The sequence below is a fragment of the Lonchura striata genome, chromosome 5, assembly GCF_050655825.1.
Source record: "Lonchura striata isolate lonStrDom1 chromosome 5, ASM5065582v1, whole genome shotgun sequence".
In the NCBI taxonomy this organism is placed as follows: domain Eukaryota; kingdom Metazoa; phylum Chordata; class Aves; order Passeriformes; family Estrildidae; genus Lonchura; species Lonchura striata.
The window spans coordinates 51,868,844-51,886,494 of NC_140707.1; the positions used below are offsets into that span (position 1 = coordinate 51,868,844).

At 39.9% G+C, this 17,651-nt stretch overlaps 1 protein-coding gene across 2 annotated transcripts; it reads left to right on the top strand.

Annotated features, from left to right (window-relative positions):
- Positions 1-2: 2 nt before the first annotated feature.
- On the top strand, positions 3-9,228 carry CIPC (CLOCK interacting pacemaker). 2 transcript variants are annotated; one of them, XM_021542814.4, is made up of 4 exons: positions 3-530; positions 1,896-2,070; positions 2,974-3,143; positions 6,664-9,228. In XM_021542814.4, exons 2-4 carry the CDS (start codon positions 1,998-2,000, stop codon positions 7,540-7,542), a joined length of 1,122 nt encoding a protein of 373 aa, XP_021398489.2. In that variant the 5' UTR covers positions 3-530; positions 1,896-1,997; the 3' UTR covers positions 7,543-9,228. The 2 variants fall into 2 exon arrangements, with proteins under 2 accessions (XP_021398489.2, XP_021398488.2); XM_021542813.4 differs by having other exon boundaries at positions 3-55.
- Positions 9,229-17,651: the final 8,423 nt, after the last annotated feature.

Sequence of the window (17,651 nt, forward strand, 5' to 3'; positions counted from 1 at the left end):
CCGGGCGGGTGCAGCGCATGCGCGGCGCGGCTGAGCTGTGGCGGCCCGCGCCCAGGTGAGGGGCGCCCCGGCCCGGCCCGGCCCGGCCCGGCGGGCGGCGGCGGCCGCGGGGGAGCGGCGGCGGCCCTCGGGCCCGGGGCTGGGCTGTACCTGCCGCGCCTCGCCGTGTGGCGGGGCGGCGGCTCGGACCGGCAGCCGAGTGGCTGGGCCCGCCCGAGCGGGCTCTCCTCGTGCCGCAGGAGTCTGGCGTGTGGGAGGCGGCTGGGTGGGATCGGGGGGAGACCCGGCCCTGGACGGCGGCGTGAGCGCCCGGTTCTAAGGGCGGTGCGCGGCCCAGGGCCTGCCCGCCGGGCCCAGCGGGGCGGCTCTGGCCCGGGGATGAGCAGGAGGTTTTTCACGCCCGTGCCTGGGGGGAGTGGCACTTCTGGTTTGTTTATTTTCGGTTGTGGTAGTGATATTTTGCTTTACTGTGAGAGAAGATGCTGTTAACGCTTCCCAAAGCTTCACTTGATGCAAAGCTGGCAGATAAGGTGTTCTTACTTTATTTCTAGCCCTCTCTGTTTCTTGTTTTAGTTTGAGATGGTTTTGGGGTTTTATTTTAGATCAACATTTCTGCTTATCACTTTCTTAAAAAAATACATTTGTTTTGGAAAGGGTTAAGTGAGGAAAGCATGGATCAGGACTTAAACCACTTCTTCCATTGCAGGGATAGCATCTAGGTTGCGCTTGTGTAACCATGTTTGTTCCATACCTGTTAGCAGGCAGGCAGGTGTGACTGAAGATGGAAAGTAAAAGTGATGCAAATAGCTACTTGAGGAATTTTTCTTCTGCTGACCATAATTCCAGTATTGTTGTAATAGACAGTCATATTCCCATTTCAGAATTCAATACTGGTGCTAAGACTCAGTATTTGGAGCAAACTTTTAGCAAACTTGGCAGGACCTGAAGAAGAAACTTGCATTTTGGTGTAGATTATTCCAGAATGTCTGTTGCTGTTCATTTGAAACAGCTTGTACTGCATATTGCTGCTGATGGACTGCTGGCCTGACCATGTTGCAGACTCCTGAGTTCCTGTTTTTGTAATTTAAATATAAAACTTAACATTGAGGCATAACTTCAGTGGGTTACTTTATAGGAAAATAATTTCTACAAATAATAGTAGAAATTTCTGCACTTAATTCTGTCAGTTTTCTGTTAGCCAATTTCTCAGTTACTTTCTTTAAGAGAAGCAGAAACTTAATCTTACTGGATGCTGCCTACCCTCAGAAAGCAACTGAAGGTTGCGAAAAGTATGTAGTGTGGGAACATTTTACTGTTTTTCAAAGCTTTTAATTTCAGCCTTTCAATGCTTTCATTCTGGTTGTGGGTATTTCTAAGGCTCTGTCTCCCCTAGGAGTGTATTGCAGTATGTGTTGCTCTTTTAGCAGCATAGATTTCTTTAGCCCCCAGTGTGTTCACTGATCACTCATTCTTTTCTCTGATGACTTACTCTACTCTTGAGAATGAAACAAGCTCTGTTAGCAAAACCACAGTTTTGCAGGTTCAGCTGTATTTGTTGTAAGAGTTTCACCCAGCACAACAGTTTTGTTTTGCAATTCAGCCCTTGGGGCAACAAAGCTTTCATAAGATAAGTAATGCCCTGAGTAATTCCAATTCTTGAAATAAATGTTGTTTATGAATAGCCTTTAATTTTTAGTTTGTTTTACCTTTTTGGGGTGGAAAGGCATGTCCAATACATCAGTTTTTTATGTGAATTGCATTCTTTCAGGATTTTGAGATATTTCTTGAAGTCTGCAGTTAGATCACTGGCAGCTGTCCTCCACTGTTGTCTTATACTGATGGAACTTTCTTTAGATTCAGATAAAGTCCTTTTTTATTCTTAACTGTTTTTTCAGTTCCTCAATGGAAGATGTGTTAAAAACTGCCCACGACACTATGGAAACACTCAGACAAAATAGTAATTTACTGACACCTGTGAGGAGTTGTTGGGCAGAGTGATGGAAATGAAGAGCTTCAACCATCGCTTCAGTATGGCGGCAGCTGAATCTGACAAAGACTCCGGATATTCAGGTTTAGAAAAACACTGTTACCTTTCTTGTGTGTTACTGTGCTGAGGCTGTGCTTTAATTGGTGTCATTTAACAAATCTGAGTAACCCCTTCCAGTTGGTGTCTCATTACCTTGGAGGACCTTCCTGTGCAAGATAGGTTTCCACTACAATCATCCTACCACCAAAGTTTTTTGAAGTGGAACATTACCAAATTACAAAGTTAATTTCAGTGAATTTGAATGGAATGGGAATTTAGAATTAATGGAATAATCTTAGACTTTAGAGTCTAGAAGTGGAGATGTCAAAATTACTTTTCCTTTGCAGTGATGAATGAATTGTTGGATTAAGTTCCCCAGTGCCTATTATGATCTGACCATATTGCCAGTAGAGCCTGATAAACCAGAGGGTAGTGGTTATAACATCAGTAAAATAATAGCCATGGTGTGCCATTTTAGTAGTCAACAAAACTGTGCAAAAATTACCTTTAAACAAGAAAAACAATTACTTCTATGAAAGATACCTGCTTCACTGGGTTTTCGATAGAAAATTTCAAGACAGAAAATGCCTGCATCGCAAACTATGGATGTGCCAATGCTGGAGCCTATAGTGCTTTCCTGTATCAGTTTTTTGACTAATGCAACCTTGATGATACTATGCAGTCCCTTGGAGACATAAGTGCAAAAGAACAGAAAGTAGTAGATTTTTATGAGAGAAACTGTCTGTATAAGAATTGACCTGAGATTCAAAGCCTTTTATTAGAGGCTGTCTGACATCTGTCATAGCAGCTTTAATTTTGTTGATATTACAGAACTAAACTTTATTGTTCTTTGTGACTTGGTTGAATGAGGCAGAATATTAAACTGAAAGGCAATAGTAAGCATGTTGCATGTGGAACAACTAACAGCTGAATTCTACATCTGACAGATGGAAGTTCAGAATGCCCAAGTGCTATGGAGCAGACGGACTCCGAGGATGTGCTGAACGCGCTGTGTTGGAATGCAGAGGATGGACCTTGGCAATGCCCGAGGACCACAAGCAGCTCCTTTCCTGCGCTATCTCCTATGGTTGTTATGAAAAATGTGTTGGTTAAACAGGTAGGGAAGAAATCATATCTTGAAAAATATTGCATGTTCTTAATTTTCTAAAAAACATTTTTGTTTCAAAAAAGATTTTGCAATGTTGTTGCAGTCCAGAAAAAAAACTGGTAATTTAAGAAGTTCTAGTACGATTCTCTGTTCTTTTGAGAGGCAGCTGGAATCACTAAGATGGAATGTGAAATTGAGGAACTCTGCTCCATCTCCATCTACTAAACCTCTTTGTCTCAAGGGAATCCCCCAAAATACGTCTTCAAGAATGTTATGTTAATAGCACCAAAGATTAAACAGAAAAGGGTGATTTGCTTTTGAAAACTGCTGTGTCTTTTTATTCAAAAAAGATGGTGAAGGATGATCGGTTTGTTTCCTCATTCTTAGGTTCTAGAAGTGCTTCAATGGGAAACACTAATCCAGAATGTTATGAATTAAAAAGTTAAATCCTTATCTGAAGTTAGCTGTGGTACTTGTACTTTAATAGTTGTTTCACTTAATTTCATGTGATAGCTCACGTTGTAACAAGTACAGTCCCTATTTATATTCTCCAGTATTTTTGTGATACATAGTTCCTCCAGCACGTCTGTGAGACCCCCTGTGTAACTTTAACATTTTAACAGAAGGTGTAAGAAGTCCAGAGTACGGTTGCAGTATTAGACCTCCTGCTCTGTACTCACTCATTTTTGGAGCAGAGCAGAAGTTCTTCAATGTTTTTTACTAGAATACTTCTGAGAATACAGTGGGAAGGGGAAAAAAGAATATAAATCCTGATTCTTTTTCTACTGAACCTGTTATGACAACAAGCAAGACCTAATATTCACTGTTAGTATTTAGCAGATTATGCAGTTGTGGGGGAGATGATTCTGCTCTATGAGCATCGTGCTTTTTTTTGGCAAGAAGCAATTTCATTTTATAGTTACATTCCTAGATGTGTGGACAAAATACTGTGTAAACAAATGCTGAAGTTTTTATATGTAAAGTCAGGAATAGGCATGCTTCACTAAAGGTTGCCTTTGGCCCAGAGCAGAGAATTTAAGACATTACCTGCACTGATTCCAGTGTTAAACTCCCAAGTTGTGTTGCAAATAACAAGAAGCAGCAACTAATAAGGAGCTTATATATAGAGAAATTTTTAAAAAAAATCCAACCATGTATATGTATATATATATATATAAACTCTAGTAATACAGGAAAAAGGAAATTTGGCAAGGAAGAGTTGGAAGATGGATAAAATGTCCACACTTTGTTCTCTTGAACAGTGCATCATAGTATCTAACTACGTATGATTAAAGACAATAATGTCAAATTGAAAAATGTTTACTACAATAAAGGAAAGCAACAAGTCTAGGTCAGAATAATAATGAAATGTCTTTCTGCCTTTTTTCATTATGCCTAGTTAGCTCATCTTTTAGGTCATCTTTTTAAAATGGTCTTTTCAACACAATGCTGAGTTGGGCTTGCTGGACCAAAGGAAATAAAGCAGGATCCAGTTACTGCTGTTTATTTTTTCCAGTTTCAGTTTCCATCAGTATCATCCTTCTGTCTTGGAACCACTGTGATCCTCTACAGTGGTGGTTACCCGCTGGCCCAATTTCAGAATGTAAACAGCTAAGAGTAGTGCTGCTAAAAAAAAAAAAATAAAAAATCAGGTGGTGATTAATGCCAGTGCTGATTGTGGTAAGGTTTCTGTCAGTCTTGTAAAAGTCTTTAGTAAGTGGGAAGGATTTTTAGGCAAGTGATACTGATACATCAAGAAGTTAGCTTTCATTTACAAATGCAACAAAACACAGAATTTGCAGAGTTAGTAAAATAAAAGTGGCCTTCTCTACTGAAAATGAGACATTGAGTAGGAGAACTAGAGCAGAGTGCTATGTGAGAAGGAAAAGAAGAAAGAATCAAGATAGGAAAAAACCCAAGAGCAAGATAAACAGTTATCAACAGTGGTAACCAACAGTTACCACTGTTCTTTCGGCCTCAATGATTATGGGACTCTGCCATGCTCGGTGCTGTTCAGCAGTGCATTAAATGGCAACCTCTGGCTCCAAACTGTTGCTTCTTAAGGCTACATGTTCTGTCCTGTGTACGTATAGCTACAGTATTTATATGCTTCCTCACTTCTTACATCTCCAGATACTTTTCTTTCGAATGTTCTTTCTTCCGTGTTAAGGTAGTAATATTTATTTTTACAGGTAGCTGTTCTGTACCCCTATTCCAAAAGCATCTTGCCCACTGAACCAAAGAAACATTGTGTCAGAGTAGGTAATTGAATCTTATCTCCAAGTCTCAGTGTCCTAATCAGTGGGTAATACCTGCTTTTGGTAAGTTCCAAGTCATTTACTGGGGGAATGGACTTTAGCAAAGCATATTAGCGTTTGCCAGTTTAAAACTTATGAGACTGGTGGAAAGGATATGGATTTCAGATTACTTAATATAGGCTAAAAATAATAATATATATTTGTGGTAGCTAAAAACTGTGCCTTCAGCAGGCCTGCCAGTTGTGTTCCAAGTTGTAACGAAGTGAAAAAGCAGCTGACAGTATATTAATACAATTGTAGCGGTGATGGCTTAAATATATTAAGAAGTGAGATTTTCCTTTAGAAATAAATAGTGTCTCTTACTAGACCATTTGATGTCTTTGGAGAAAAGCAATCGTGTTTTTGGCCAGAAAATCTTGTGAAGATCTGTAGTAAGGTGTTGGAGGGAAAAGAGGTAATGTCTTGTAAAAATGGATGTTTTCCCCTATATTCCAGAGTATGACTTGTGGGAGGGAACAAAGCCTTGGGCATTGTTCTGTAAATAAAATGCTTTTAAGGTTTATCAATGCACACTGTTTCCCCAGAGGTACAAAGTTAAACTCCTCTGGGCTTACTGCAGGCTTTTCTCCTTGCATTGGTTGATATTCAGCCTTTTTTTTTTTTTCTGTTTCATAGTTTTAAATTCACTGAAACTGTGCGTTGTACTTCAAATTACAAGACTTCCTGAACATCTGTTGTGTATCTTAAATAACCATTTCAAAATCTTGCTATAAGGATAGATTTGAGATTTGAGTTGATACCCTTCAACAAAGAGGGAGCCTGAATTGTTCCTAAAATGTCTGTGCAATCTTTCCTTGACTCTTAAGATTTTTCATAACAGAAAGCTTAATTATTTTTCAGCTTTCCTGTGCACTTGTAGTTTAACCCCAAGTCTGGGTCAAACTTTTTAATGAAGAGTTTACAATATAAGCTTTCACTGTAATCCTCACTTAGGAAAGCATATATATATTCAAATTGAATTGTTTTTAAATATATCTGCTGTTGCATAGTAAAAGGATTATGGATTACAGCTTTATTTCCAGCATTATATTCCATTGTCAGAGAAAGAGAAGGATGAGTTTAATAGCAAACTCTTCATAACACATTAATTGGACAGTATATATCAAATTTAGAAAAATGGCACAGCCCATCTGTTTCGTTTAAATTTGTTTTTATCGTCTTCTACAACGCTTTTGTAAGACTTGTGGTTTTTCCCTGTTTGTGCTTCTCAGGGGAGTTCATCACAGCTCCAGTCTTGGACTGTGCAGCCATCCTTTGAAGTGATTCCAGCTCAGCCACAGCTAGTGTTTCTTCGTCCATCAATCCCACCTCCCATTAATCCTCACCCTGTTGGGAAAAAGAGAAATGACTCCTCTAATTACCTGCCCATCCTGAATTCTTATCCCAAAATAGCACCACAGCCCTGCAAAAGAGATCACTCCTTTGATCTAGAAGAATGTCAGGAAACCACTTGCCATAAACGACTCTGCACAGAAGCACCCAAGATGGAGACTTCTCCTGGACTGATGAGCACTGGTTTGCCTGCTAGTTCTTTTTCCCACCTGCCAGTTAGCTTTAAGACCCCTCAGGATTCTAGCCAGCAAAATTCTTCAGCTCTGGTGACAAGTGGAAAACTGTCAACTCTTCCTGGTTTTCATCGTGTTTCCAGTGATGCTCAGAAAGTGCCGGGTTTGACTCCCCTTTTGCCTTTTGGAACTCTGCAGGCAGCAAAATGCACGCCTCATGAGAGCGAGAGTGCGTCACAGACTACAATGCCTTCTGCAGCGTGGAGCCCTCCATTGATACCAGAAGAGGTTTGCACTACCCCTGAGCTGCTCTTGCAGCAACAAAGCAAGTGCAGACGCTTTCAGAATACGCTTGTTGTGCTACGCAGGTCAGGGTTGCTGGAGATCACTTTAAAAACCAAGGAGCTCATTCATCAGAACCAAGTGACGCAGGCTGAGCTGGACCAGCTGAAGCACCAAACACAACTTTTCATAGAGGCAATAAAGAACAATGCTCCACAGTCATGGGCAGAGCTAGAAGCATCTCTAACAGGATCTGATAAAGCTAATAGCAACCTTGAAGACCCCACTTATCCCAACATGTAGTAAAAATGTGCATAGCTGTTGGTCAAGTTATTTATGTGCCTCCTTTTTTCCTGTCTCAAACTTCTACTTGAGCACTTTTTGAGTCAAAGATTTGCAAAGTCGCATTGCCATTAACAATTTGTCTTCTGGGCCAGCTGTGGGACTGGAATAGCATGGTGGGTTCAAGACAGAATGAGTACTTAGTACTGCAGCGTGACCTTGAATTTCATCCTAACTCTGTAATTCCTTGGTGTGAAGAAGTTTGTATGTGCTGGCATGTTCCCATTCTTGAAGTGAAGACAGTCATTTGCAGTATTCTGCAAGCATCTTTTTATTCCCATCTTCACATAGTTGTTTCTGAGAGTGCAGCAGCAGAACAGGCCCACTGTTGGGCCATCATCAGTTCCAAGTAGGTGAAGGGAGTTGGTGTGAGGTGAAATAAGTCCTTTTCCCATCCCCTTCCTTAGTTTTGTTATGTAGAGAAATTGAATAGAGAGGAGAATCTGAAGTTCAGAATGTATATTTTTAGGAAGCGATTGCCCTAGAAAACAAAATTATGGGCTCAGGGTACCTAGAGATGAAAGGAGGCAGGAAAAATGAAGTCCAGTTGTAGCTATTTGAGACAAGGAAAAATGAATCTACCAGTGACCTTCTCCATTCTCTTTCCACTGCTCTAATAGAGTATAAAGGAATGAAGAACTTGCTTTGCAGGGCAGTACCCTCTGACTTAGGGAGAGTTAGCTGGTGGAAATCTCTCGTAATTCTTAGAGTACCACATGGACTTTTTCTCTGACAGTATGGAGGGTGGGCTGAAGTGGGTGTGCTTACAACTAATGAGCCTTTCTGCTGATGTAATCTTTATATGTTCAATAAATCTGTGAATAAAGTTCAGCAGCTGGTTAGAAATCTCCTACTGGGCATCAGTCCAGGCTTAAATAGTATTTACCAAACTAGAAAAATCCACTCTGGAACTCATACTTAAATCTGGGGCTCCTTAGGAAGCATATCCCTGGATAATAGGAAACCTTAACATTTATAAAAAGTAAGGATGTTGAAGCTCTCTGGTGATAAATATGTCATCAGATACCATTCTGTTCAGTTTTCTTAGCTGCCTTTATTCCTGGGAGCCCTGATAAAGCTTTAAAACAATAAGGGCTTTCCTTTTTCGGCTGCAATATAATAAAATAGGTTAGCTTGGAAATGCATTTGGAAAATTAGTTGACTACATCAGGAACAGGATAAGTCCAGATTCTGGGCAGGATCTGAAAGTGGTCCAGTAGATTTGAACAGAAATGTTAGCCTTGAATGGAAACTGTAAGCAATGAACTCAAAGTTTCTTTTGATCCTCAAAGCTGCAAGATTTGGTATTAAGAAGTTAGCTAAAGACAGCTGTCTTGGTCTAATCAGTCCAATGGCCTGCTGCAGCTTCAGTTGTTGACAGCTTACAAGTGGGGTAGCTTGATGGGTCAGACAGACTGTTTTTTGTATTAAGGTTTAATAAATGTTGGTATTTTTGATTACTTTTACTATGTCTTTTTGAAATTCTACTGTTCTAGTTGGAATGTAGGTATTTTCTGTACTTTCAAAGCCCATTGCTAGCTCTGAATACTGTACCCCAACACCTCTGTTATAGAACATGACCTTTTTGCTAAAACTTTACAGAAATTGACTGTGAAATATGAATGAAATAAAGTCTGTACTTGAAAAGTTTGTGAATTATTTAGTGCTGTTGAACTGCAAAGTCCCTGATTCCAAAGCATGCTTTAAATACAGCTCCACAGCAGCATGTTGCCCATGTGGGAACGTGCAGATACAAAAGTGACACTATGATGTATCTCTCTGGAGAGAGTCATGTGAGCTCTAACAGTATCTATGAATTATAGGGTCTCTGGGAGGAGCATGCATAGAAGTGGGCTGTACAGAACTCTAAAAATACATTGTCGTAGGTGACCACTGCCATAGATCTGTCATGAACAACCTGGAAGGATTTTTCCATCTCTGAGCTGTTGTCTCCGTGATGAGTGTACATTATGCTCACCGTCTGTGCAGGGTGAACTCCTACGCTGTGTCTTCATCCTGTCAGCTGGGTATGTAGAAGTTTGAGATTGTAAAGTAAGAATCTTGGCTACTGAAAGAATTACTGGAGTAAAAAATGTTCCACTCTTTTCTTGAAGAAAATTCTCCAACTAAATCTGTATACCAGCTTTTCACCAAAACACATTTCTTCCAAATGTGGCTGTCTGCATGGCCTTTCTTTTGTTCAAACATGACTTGCAGGGAGAACTAGGCAGTCATGCCCAAAACATCCAGCAGCCTTGTGGCATGAGATTTTCTCCCAAGGTACAAGGAATACAAAGCTCTTACGTGGCACCAGACAAGACAACTTGAATCTCATTGCCTTATATCCAAAAAGGAGTGCTATCAATTGGAATAATTTTGTTTCCTGAGACTAGAAATTCAGTGTTTGCAAATTTTATGTTCACAAAAGTGTGGATACAATTCAAGCAGGAATTTCTCAGGTTTCTGTCTTTTCTGGCTACCTTTTCCTTTACATTGTTATCTGCAGCATGTCAGGCCTCTTTGCCTTTATTTCACTGAGCGCAAAAAGGTGAATTTTTTATTTCAGGTCTATTGCATCTGTCTTGTTTTTCTTTCTCATGATAAAAACAGTCTGAAAGGAACAGTACCCCTGCAGGCTTGGGCTGAGCAATCTCCTGGCATGCAAAATTTCTGGCATCTGCTAGATTGAATATAGCATGCTGTTGCTGCTTTCATTTTCATAATTTCTAGTACAAAAATGTAGGGTCCCTTCCTGCCTACACAACTTGACACACTTGATGTGCCTAGGTGATGCTTCTTACAGGTTGTGGTGCAATGCAGCCATATAGTCCCAACTGTATTGCATGGTCCTATGTGTCCAAAATGCTTATGCCCACTTCTCTTCCCTTTTTAAATCTACCTCCTTTGAGGTATTTTCGTGAGAAAAATGTAACAGTTCCAGCATAATCTGATTCAGAAGATGGAAGGAAACACCATGTGTTCAGTCTGCTCTCTTGCTGAGCACAGTTTCCAAGACTTCCTCAAATTCTTGTTTGAACTAAAGCTGTTCTTAGAAGCATCCTGCATTGATTTGAAAGTTCCTAGAATTGAGTCCACCCTAATTGTTTAAAGTATAATTTACTATAAGTTACTATTAAACACATGCCTCTTACATTGAGCCTGAATTTGTCATCCTTCCATACCCAGCTGTCAGATCTTTCGTCTATTTCCTAAATTGAAGTTCATGGTGTGGCATTGTTCTTTTCACTGTAGGCATTTTCAAACTGAACAAGTCACTCTTCAGTTTTCTTTTTAAATATAAGTAAATAGACTCAAGTCTTCTGGATTCTCTGTGGCACTCTTCTTTGGATCCTTTATGATAATTTAAATGCATTTTTAATTTGAGCATTTTATTGAAAATAATATTAAATAATGTTATAGTAAATAACCAATTCTTAAAATAAGAATATAAGATTGTGCTTAATGGATGTCTGTATACAATTCAGAAACCATAGTTGCAACATATTTCATACCAGCCAGTTAATTTTCTGGCTTCAGTCTGTCGTGTGGCACACTTCTAAATGCCCATGAGTAATAGAAATACTACATGGACGTTGGCTTTATCTTCAGCCAATTTTGAATTCTAGCTGATCAATATAAAGAGTCAGGTTTATCTGATCAGCTCTATTTCTTGTAAGCTTTTGCTTTCTATATCCTGGAATGATCAAAAATTATGGGTTATTCCATTATTTTCTTTCTGTTTCCTGCTATGTCAGTTTTAATCAGTCTACCTACTTACTGAAAAGCTGATGCTGTATTAGTTCTTTCCTCACCTGAGTCCTCTGAAATCTTTCCTAGAAGTGTGAAATTCATTTAAATAGCATTGGTGATCCAGAGAGCTTCTTGATTAGCTCTGTCAAATTTTCAGTCAAAACTTATTCAGACTTGCTTAATTTAAAATGCATAATAACTGTTGTTTAAAATGTTCTGAATTACTTTCTGAAGTAGAAATCAAGCTAACTCTTATGATCTGAGGAGAATAATGCATCTTTTTTCTAATTGCTCAACAGGAATTTTTGTGAAATGCTTTTGCCATTGTGCACTGCAGCATTATAATTTTTATCTTGAACTGAAGTGCTGCCAGCAAAGATTTCTTCTGCATCTCATACATATTAAGAAATGGAGGAAATGGACTTTCCAGGGCCAAAAGGGGAGTTTCTTCAACTTCTTAATTGTTTTCTTAATGTTCTTGTCATGATTAAATTAATTTAATTAATGGGAACTGAAATGCTTTTTACCATGCTCGCTTAACACAATCTCACTTTTTTTTCCATAGCAGTAGTATGATTTTTTTTTTTTAGACTATGTACTTAGGCCAGGACTAAGAAATCCAGTAACAGATTCTTTAGTGGTTCTTAACAAATGGGACTGCTTGAAAAATCTGTATGTTTTCAGTGAAAAACTCAGGTGGTCTTTTTTGAAAATGAAAAAGTCTTCTGGCTGAAAGCTTAAGTGTTTTTCAGTATTAGTCATAGCATTCATTTTTCAGTAAATCTCAAGCACTATGGAAATAGTCTGGACTCTGGGAAAGGGGGAAGATGTTATTTCTCTAAAGAAATGAGGTAAACCTTCATCTCCTTCACCTGGATTATTTTGGTTGCCTGTACAAGAAACAGGACCCCAACTTTGGTGAGTGGTTCCACCACCTCACACTGATGATGCAGAAGCCCACGTAGCCAGTCAAAACTGCTCAGTTGTTTGCCATGGCAGAGGAGACTAATAGATCCCAATTAAGTGAGGATGAAACAGCATCTCCTAAGAAAATTGCTGGCTTTGTGAGTACAGATACAATTTTTTCACCCTAAAAATTCTAGCTTAAAAAAAAAAAAAATCAGTGGTTTTGTTTGGCATAAGACATCATGGTTCTGGATAGGTCTTGTTCTGCGTTTGCCAGAGGCAGAGTTCAGTGCAGTGACTATTTTGTGAAATGAGCATTGTTTAGTGTGCAAAGTGTGAAATATGATGGGACAGTGGGAAAGCTTTTTTACCCAGGGTGAATGTTAGCAATGCCTAGTGTTTTGTGTTCTTGCTAAATATTGTCTCCCATGCAAATGATAATGTTATACCTATCCAAACATGCTTGGAAGTCAGAATAGGATAGTCTATATCAAAGTGAAAATAGTTTTCAGTGTTCAACATCCTACCACTAACCATGCTTGCAGAACACAGACATTAATGCTTTTTTAGAACATTCTGAAAGGGGTTGCTGAGATTAGTTGTGTGATAAATGGCCAGAAAGCATTCCAAAACATGCGATTGCAAACTGATCCTTATTGTGCAACAATGAAAGTCTGAGCTTGATGGTAATTATCTAAATAGTGAAACGCCTCCAGATGCATAATGGGAGCTGCAGCCAACCCAAACTGGGACAGAGCAGAGCAAGTAACTGCGCTGAGGTATATTGCTGTAGTGCTCCTGGTCCTGTGCAGCAGCTGCATTTGAGTAGAGAATGTTGAGAGACTCTAGTTAAAGACAGATGTTGTCATTGAGGGTGAGATGTTGGTGCACAGATAAACCAAAAGCCCTGACTACCTTCTAGCAGTTCAGAAATAAGTTGGGCAGTCTGAACATGCACCTCATGGCCAAAGCTTCTATTTCTTTGGAAGACTGGGATACAAATGTCAAACTTGCCTGCATGTTAAAATTGTTATCCCTTTTTTCTTCCGCCAAACTTAAAGCAGTGGTGTTAGGAGAAGCAGATGCTTCTGCCTCTGCCTGATCCTGGGGCCAGTGAAATTATGGGAAGGATAATTGCAGTTTCTAAGGCTTGTTGTTTTCCAAATTTCACTGCTTCTTCAGCATCTAAACACCTACCAGCCTGAGACATTACAGCCATCTGATGTGAAATGTGTATCAGTGAGCTTTGTTGGGTGAATGGAAGAAGATGGATGCCTTCAATTCCAGGGTGCAAGGGATGCCTTGATACCACTTTTCCTGTTCCCACATTATAAGGTCTGTTTATCTGCAGATGAATGCCTCAGAGGAGTGCCACATTCTTGCTTCATCTCACTGCTCTGGCAGTCAGCTCAGTAACAACCAAGTGTTCAGTAGCCACACAGACATTCACTATTTCAAAAAATGTAATGACAATAACAATAACAAGCCACTGCTTACCTCTCATATTAGTATGGGGAAGAGAGGAAAACACTCCATTATCCTCCACAACTTAGATTATCTTTGGGTATACTTTTGTAACTCCTTTACCACACCCTGTTCTGATGTAAGATCTGTCCTTAACATATCATTTTTCAGTAAATGGGCTATTGCATCCATCTTAGGCCCCTTCAAAATATAAATATTATTAAAAATAAACCTCAATTTGCCTGAGATTGTTTCTGTTTGGGATGAGAACAAGTATAGCAGCACTCAGTTCTTCTTGGATCTTCATACATTTCCATGGCACCCAAGCTCCAGGTGAGAACTTCTCTAACTTAAGCACACATAACAGCATGAAATTGATACTGGCAATTGTGCTCACACTTAATGTCCTACAGGTGCCATGAGCACTGACTATCTAACATACGCTTTTGAACTTCTTCCTTACTTTGAGATTTGCCCTGGTCTCTTTCTGACTAACTTAAAAAAGATATTGATGAAAATGCAATATTTACAATGTGTAGCATCACCTCTCATTCTTGCTTTAGATTACTATTAATGTTCAGTATTTCCTTGGCATGAGAAAGTATTTGTTTTAAATCAAACACTGTTGTCAATGCACTATAATTTTCCATTGCTCTTCTACAGTCTAAATTGTCACATCAGGTACAATATAATATAAGAGAACTTTGAGTGAGGGACCGGTTGCCATATGGCTGACACCTAAAGTCTCAGCAATTTGGCAAGAAAAAGTGGAAATAGATGAAGTAAATTCCACAAAATTAATGCCATAAGTAGGTGGTAGCTGTTAGTAAAGGAGAAAGAACAAAGACAAAGGAAAGGAAAAGAATAATGAACACAAATGTTACCAAATATTTTTCTCACAGATGCATGAAAATAGATTTCAATGTAACTGTCCATACAGTAGACCAGTTTTCCAGGTTTCTTTTTAAAATTCTATTTTAAGCACAAAGTATTTTTCCCCATTTGATTTAGATATGTAAGCTGAAATGTATCTTGGTTCTGAAGAGGAACCAACTTACTGTTTTCATTGAGTGCTCCTTCCTCTCTTCCAGCCAAAAAATATGCTGTAGTCTTAAATTTGTCACTTTAATCCCACAAATCACACCCACCTCAAGAGCACTTGGGACTGGCATTGGTAGTGCTGCATAAAATGATTCAAACAATAACATATGGCTGGAATTGAGATGGCCCCAGGCTCAGTTTCTTGTTTCCCCTTAAGGCACTTTTATCTTCTCAGCTGTAAAATGAGAAAAGCAATACTTATTCCCTATTAGAAAGTGCTTCAAGCTTCTTGTATATGAATTGGAACAACAAGTCATGCCTGTGGGCCATCACGGTTCTGGTGCTAAATTTTCTAAAGGCTGAGCATTTGTGTGGTTATACTAACCTACATTTTGTTTAATGTTAATAGATTAAGCTACATATACACTGGGTTAATTTCCCTAATGTAATTCCACAAGTGAGTATAGAGACTGCTTTCTTATGGTTTGGAAAACTGAAAGGAAAAAATATAGCTGACTAAAATCTCTACTTCTATGCCAATGCAGGGAAACTTTTATAAATATCTCAAGGCTGATAAGACCAGAGGAATTGATAGAGTGATAGCTGGCTCTGTTGGGACACTAAAAAAACCTTCTGTGGTGTAAAAACATTTCCTGTGCCCCTCCATCATGTATTAATTTATGCCCATGCATGTAATTTTTCTTTTCAGCATGTAAACCTCTTAGTGTAACTGTAATCCTGCAGCATATGAAACTGGGGTCAAAAGCCTGGAGATTCATCAGATGTCACATTATTCTATCTAAAAAGATAAAAAAGATACCATATTTGAGATCAGGAAAATGCCCTTAATACAGTCCTGGAAGTCATTGACTACTGCACTCTAACCAGCATACCTGGAAAACACATTAATAAAATGAAGGGTGTGAGTAGTGCAACTGCAGTTATGGGATTATGTCTATGCTAGAAGCTAAGAATATGCCCAGTTTTCTGGGCTGAGATACAGTTCCCTGCTACCTGTAGGACAGAGTGTTTTCATTATTGTCTTCATCCATGAAGCTTCTGTCCTGCTTGCTTTTGTGTGTTTACATAGTTTGTCCAATTTTATTGGAGAGATGCTGGGACTTGTCAGATCCTAAGGTAAAAAGGTTCAGGACTTCTAAGTACTAACTTTTGAGGCAGTGTAAATTTTTGAAATAATCTCAGATGGCTTCTAATCTATAGTAGTTCATTAATGAGTGGCATTTTTGCATGTCTTGATGAATCTTTAGGGACACAGTCTTGCCTCTATTGCCCCTGCCTTGCCTCTTGTGAAGTAAACTGATCACCATGCTCCATTTATTTTAATTGATAGCAACTCTGGAACAACTATTAAGATGACTGGTAACATGTTAAATGAGGTGCTGTGCAAACAGTGTATGACCCTGTATATTGAGTCTGCATGGTCAGGTTTTGGTAGTGGAGAGGCTACAGGGTGGCCTCTTTGAGACACTACCAGAAGCTTCCTTCACATCCAGCAGAGTCAATGCCAGGTGGCTCCAAGATGAATGTGCTCCTGACTAAGGCTGAGCCAATCAGGAAGTAAAGTAACATCTCTGTGATAATGTATTTGAGAAGAAAAAAAATGTTGAGCAGATGTATGCAGCCAGAGAAGTGTGGGGTGAAAATACATGGCAGAAACAACTCTGCAGGACACCAAGTGGAGCAGAGGGAGGAAGTACTCCAGGTGCCAGAGCCAAGATTGCCCTGCAGCCCATTGTGAAGACTATGGTGAGGCAGCTGTCACCCTGCAGCCCACAGAGGACCACAGGTCTATAGGGATCCACCTGCAGCCTGTGGTGGAAACCCACTCCAGAACAGGTGGATGCCTGAGAGGAGGCTGGGAACCTGTGGGAGGTCTGTGCTGGGACAGGCTCTTGGCAATCTGCAGACACATAGAGAGAGGATCCCATTCAGGAGCAGGTTTTCTGGTAGGACTTGAGGCCCTGTGGGGACCCACACTGTAGCAGGCTGTGCCTGAAGGACTATATTCCTTGGAAGAGTGACTCATGTTGCAGCAGTTCATGGAGAACTGTTGCCCATGGGTTGGACTTACGTTGAAGAAGTTTGTGGGGGATTGTCTCCTATGAGAGGGACCCCACATTGCAGTAGGGGAGGGACTTCTCTCCCTGGTTGGCAGCAGAAAAAACAAGTGATGAACTCACCATAACCCCCACTCCCCATCTCCCTGCACTGCTCTGGGGGAGAGGAGGTAGACCTCAGGAAGGAAGGGAAAGAGGGGTGGGGAGAAGGTGTTTTAAAGATTTATTTTACTTCTTATCATCCTGCTCTGATTTTGTTAGTAATAAATTCAACTAATATCCCCAATTAGAATCTCTTTTACCCAAGACGATATTTGGTGAGTGATCTCTCCCGGTCCTTATCTCAACCCATGAACCCTTCCTTAGTTATATTTTCTCTCCCTGTCCAGATGCAAAGGGAAGTAATAGAAGGGCCTGGTGTCCAGCCAGGATCAACCCACTACAGACTTGAGAACTTATAATTTTTATTTGTAAACATCTGGGGAGACTAGAAAATCTGGATCCAAGAACCTTAAGAGACATGGGACTGGCATGCTGGATCTCTGACATCACTTGCCAGTTAGTTTCAGTAAGATGAACAATGCTAAAAGCTCTTTGGTGTAATGAAGACAAGGCTGCTGCCAGGATGGCTCTGTAAGAGGGCTGAAGCACTCTTTGGTCCAAGTTTGCTGACTTTTGGTCTAATCTCCAAGGATTCTTTATTCCCCTGGCTTTCCAGAAAAGAGCTAGAAAATCAAAAAACCCACATCTGGACATGTCATATATTAAAAACCATCTTGCTGTTGGTTGTCTGACATGTTTCCATAGGTTTAAGTATCAAGCAGGACACAT